A 3002-nucleotide genomic window follows, 5' to 3' on the forward strand; every position below is an offset into this window, starting at 1 on the left:
ACTGATATAAATCATGCCAAAGGCTATCAAGTCCCAGAAATAGTCATTATCTATTATAGGTCATCCTTACATTCATAAGTGAAATATTAAATATCCACATAGGGAAATATCCTTTAGCTGAATGGGGGAATACCATAGGGGAAGACTTAATGGAAACAGATCCAACACAAGTTTCACAATACCATGACTACTCAATGGTGGCCAGTGTTAGAAAGTATTTGCATTACATAACTTGATGCACTAACAAAACAAACATTTCAACAATTGCAGCATTCTGCTGACAGCTTTTATACATAAGAAATACAGTTGTGATCTGGGCATGAGGTCTCTATTTTACACAAAAAGTAAGCATGACCACAGAAAAAGCAAAGCACCTGCAGCACCAGTCAGATGTATAAAGCTGAGAATTCTCTTTACAGCTATTCTTTTGCATAATAAAAAAGGGAAGTACTAACCATTCAAAGTGGTCGGCCTTATTGGCAGGTCTCAGCTTCATTTAACCATGACACCTTGCACACGTCACTTTTTTTTTAGCAAATGTTTCTTTTGGAGCCATTTTATTAACTTCAAGGTTCTCTTTTTGGTTGGTTTCCCTTGGAAGAGGGAGACCAGCTTTCTTCTAACTTTCTCAACCATGAAACCTGTAGATAAACAATGAAAATTTGGTGAATTAAACTGAAATTGCTATTATTTCATAAGACTTCTGGTCATTTAGTAAGGAGAGGGAGGAGGTAGGATGGACAGTGTCTTACCTCTCCAGTTGACTGGGGTCAGGCTGCACCACCCCTCCTATTTCTTTGCAGAAGGCCAGTATCAGTGTCTCTCTTCACAAGCACTCCTGAGGCTAGCACACGCAACAACTAATGTCTGAACAGAAGTGAAAACAATACCCTCTTCTAACACTAACATTTTAATTGAACCAAATTTTATTTCCTGTTGGAGTGTTTGCTTATATCTGTAACTGACAAGGAGTCTTTTCGCGCGCAGCATCAACTCGCGCAATGCATTTTCAGGCACAGCCACGGAAGAAGACGTCTGAGAAGACCTAATGTGTAGCTAACTAGGTAGCACCCAAACGTAGCAAGATGGACGCAAAATCTAAAAACTCTCCAATTCAAACAAGGCGAACGATGCGGAAGAGAAATGCAGAGTCAGCAGACAAATCTGCCACAAAAGAGGGCAAGTTTAGCGTTTACCGTTATCTAACTAGCCATCTTAATGGTGAATCGTTTCATTATTAGCCATGCCCGCTAGCTAGCTACAGCTAACATAAGCCATATAGGTAACTTCTAAATCCAGGCCGAGTTTCATTGTGATAAAACGTGTTTAAGTATTCAGAAGTAGTGGTAGCAAGCATTCTCTCCCAGTTGATAATTATTATTGTTAGCCTTCAGTGCATCTGCAGGTGAAGGTTTTAATGCCAACAATGTCAAGAACGCTAAAGAGGCACTTATGAATGAAGCATCAATTACACAAAAAATAAACACTTACTGTAGGCTATCATTTTTGTATCCTAATAATTATTTTTGTTATTAATTCTTCTTCTTCCATATTCTCTGATTCATTATTGAATGCTTTGAATGCTACTGTGCCTTTGCCATTATTGTGTATATAAACAAATGTTTTTTAATGATGGAGGTGAGTGTTGGCTGTTATTAATGAATTATCTGATCATTATTCTACATACGTTTTGTGTTATTGTAGGTGATCAGATTGCAGTGGCCCCAACAGTGACTGTGGCTTTTGCTAAAGCAGAATTTCTTGAAGCCAAATCAGAAATGAACATGTACAAGTTGAGGGTAGAGAACCTGGAGGAGAAGGTAGAAGCTTTGACAAAGGACAGAGACTTCCTTAGGACTCAACTTTCTGATGGTGAGTGAAGCTCCAGATACTGAACCCATTTTGTTATGCCTTACACATCATTATCTGTGTTTTGCAGTGTCAGATACATGTCCATTAACTTTAAAAGGGAGCTTCTCCCATTTTTGGAATTCATAAGGAGCAGTGAGGAAAAACAAGTGAGCCATTAGGAATTTCCTAGGATGTGGTGTAAAAGAGAGAGAGGTAACACTGTCAGAGATTGCCAACATTGAGATTCAACACTGACAGAACATAATGGTTGTAGGTGGGCTATATGTTTGACAGAACCTCTAAATCTAAAACAAGTGATAGCATCTGGACGTTGACTTGCATCTGTCTTCCTGCAGTATGTGTTTTTAAAATTTTAAAAGTTGTGTACAAATGACCTCCACATACTGTTAGCTTGTTTAATCACCATTTATTTTTGTACCAGCACCTACTGTCACTTGCCACCTACAGTAACCCAGTAATCTTAAGCATTACAAATTAGGAGACCTCTTATACAGTATATATATTTGGATTAAATAATGCTTAAAGTGAATGAGTTAGTGTCAGGACAATGATGTGGGGAATCTTGTAGAGAAGCTTGTATTTTGGATGTACAAGCCCCCATCAGTATTGATCATATTGGTTCCAGATGGTTTGAAACTGGACCTCAGTACCAAAACCTAGAGTTGTCACTTCCCAGGCTCTTCATTTAAGCTGATATGTGTCTACCATACATTATTCCAATGAATTTATTCTCATTCAGTTTTTTTTTTGTTTGGTTATTTGTTTGTTTTTAGTTAGCGAACCATCAGAGGTGGTGCATCGATATAAGACAGTGCTGGGCATCTTCCAAATGGGCAAGACAATGGCTGAGGCATTCAGCAAGTTTGGAGTGGATTGCAACACAATTTCACAAACTTCTGAAATTGCCAAGTTGGCAATTGCTGCTCCAGAAAAGTATGCGCAGCTTGTTCAACAGGTGAAGGGGAGCAAGCTTTCTGACATTGCAAAACAATGCAAGGAAGCTGTCGAGGCCGACAAAGCAACCTCAGAGACCATAAAGCAGATGAAGGAGAATAAAGAGCTTCTGCCAATAAGAAAGCATTAAAGTCCTCACTGCCATGTTCAGGCATTTGTTTTTGGTGGTGTTTTTT

General features: G+C 38.8%; 2 protein-coding genes and 1 long non-coding RNA gene across 4 annotated transcripts in view; 1 reads left to right on the forward strand and 2 right to left on the reverse strand.

The window, feature by feature from the left end:
* LOC109961101 (uncharacterized) overlaps positions 1 to 843 on the reverse strand; it is a 7568-nt gene extending 6725 nt beyond the window's left edge. The window contains exons 1-2 of the long non-coding RNA XR_002275096.1: positions 753 to 843; positions 456 to 641 (exon numbers count right to left, since the gene is read on the reverse strand). This is a non-coding gene — a long non-coding RNA (uncharacterized LOC109961101). The remainder of the gene's footprint in view (positions 1 to 455; positions 642 to 752) is intronic.
* Positions 1 to 3002, reverse strand: part of LOC109961100 (potassium voltage-gated channel subfamily KQT member 5-like) — a 112760-nt gene that overhangs the window by 41474 nt on the left and 68284 nt on the right. The window lies entirely within an intron of this gene.
* Positions 997 to 2960, forward strand: LOC109961097 (coiled-coil domain-containing protein 106-like). Of its 2 annotated transcripts, none has more exons than XM_020601692.1 (3): positions 997 to 1492; positions 1705 to 1872; positions 2646 to 2960. In XM_020601692.1, the coding sequence occupies exons 1-3, from the start codon at positions 1453 to 1455 to the stop codon at positions 2954 to 2956; spliced, it is 519 nt and encodes a 172-aa protein (XP_020457348.1). In that variant the 5' UTR covers positions 997 to 1452; the 3' UTR covers positions 2957 to 2960. The 2 variants fall into 2 exon arrangements, with proteins under 2 accessions (XP_020457348.1, XP_020457347.1); XM_020601691.1 differs by having other exon boundaries at positions 998 to 1179.

This window comes from Monopterus albus, unplaced genomic scaffold (assembly GCF_001952655.1).
Source record: "Monopterus albus unplaced genomic scaffold, M_albus_1.0 scaffold52.1, whole genome shotgun sequence".
Classification (NCBI taxonomy): domain Eukaryota; kingdom Metazoa; phylum Chordata; class Actinopteri; order Synbranchiformes; family Synbranchidae; genus Monopterus; species Monopterus albus.

Bases quoted from the DNA above. Each gene is read 5' to 3' on its own strand.
- LOC109961097 (XM_020601691.1), top strand. From the start codon at position 1,086: ATGGACGCAAAATCTAAAAACTCTCCAATTCAAACAAGGCGAACGATG. The intron at 1,180-1,704 runs GCAAGTTTAGCG...GTGTTATTGTAG, and splicing joins CAAATCTGCCACAAAAGAGG to GTGATCAGATTGCAGTGGCC. The intron at 1,873-2,645 runs GTGAGTGAAGCT...GTTTGTTTTTAG, and splicing joins TAGGACTCAACTTTCTGATG to TTAGCGAACCATCAGAGGTG.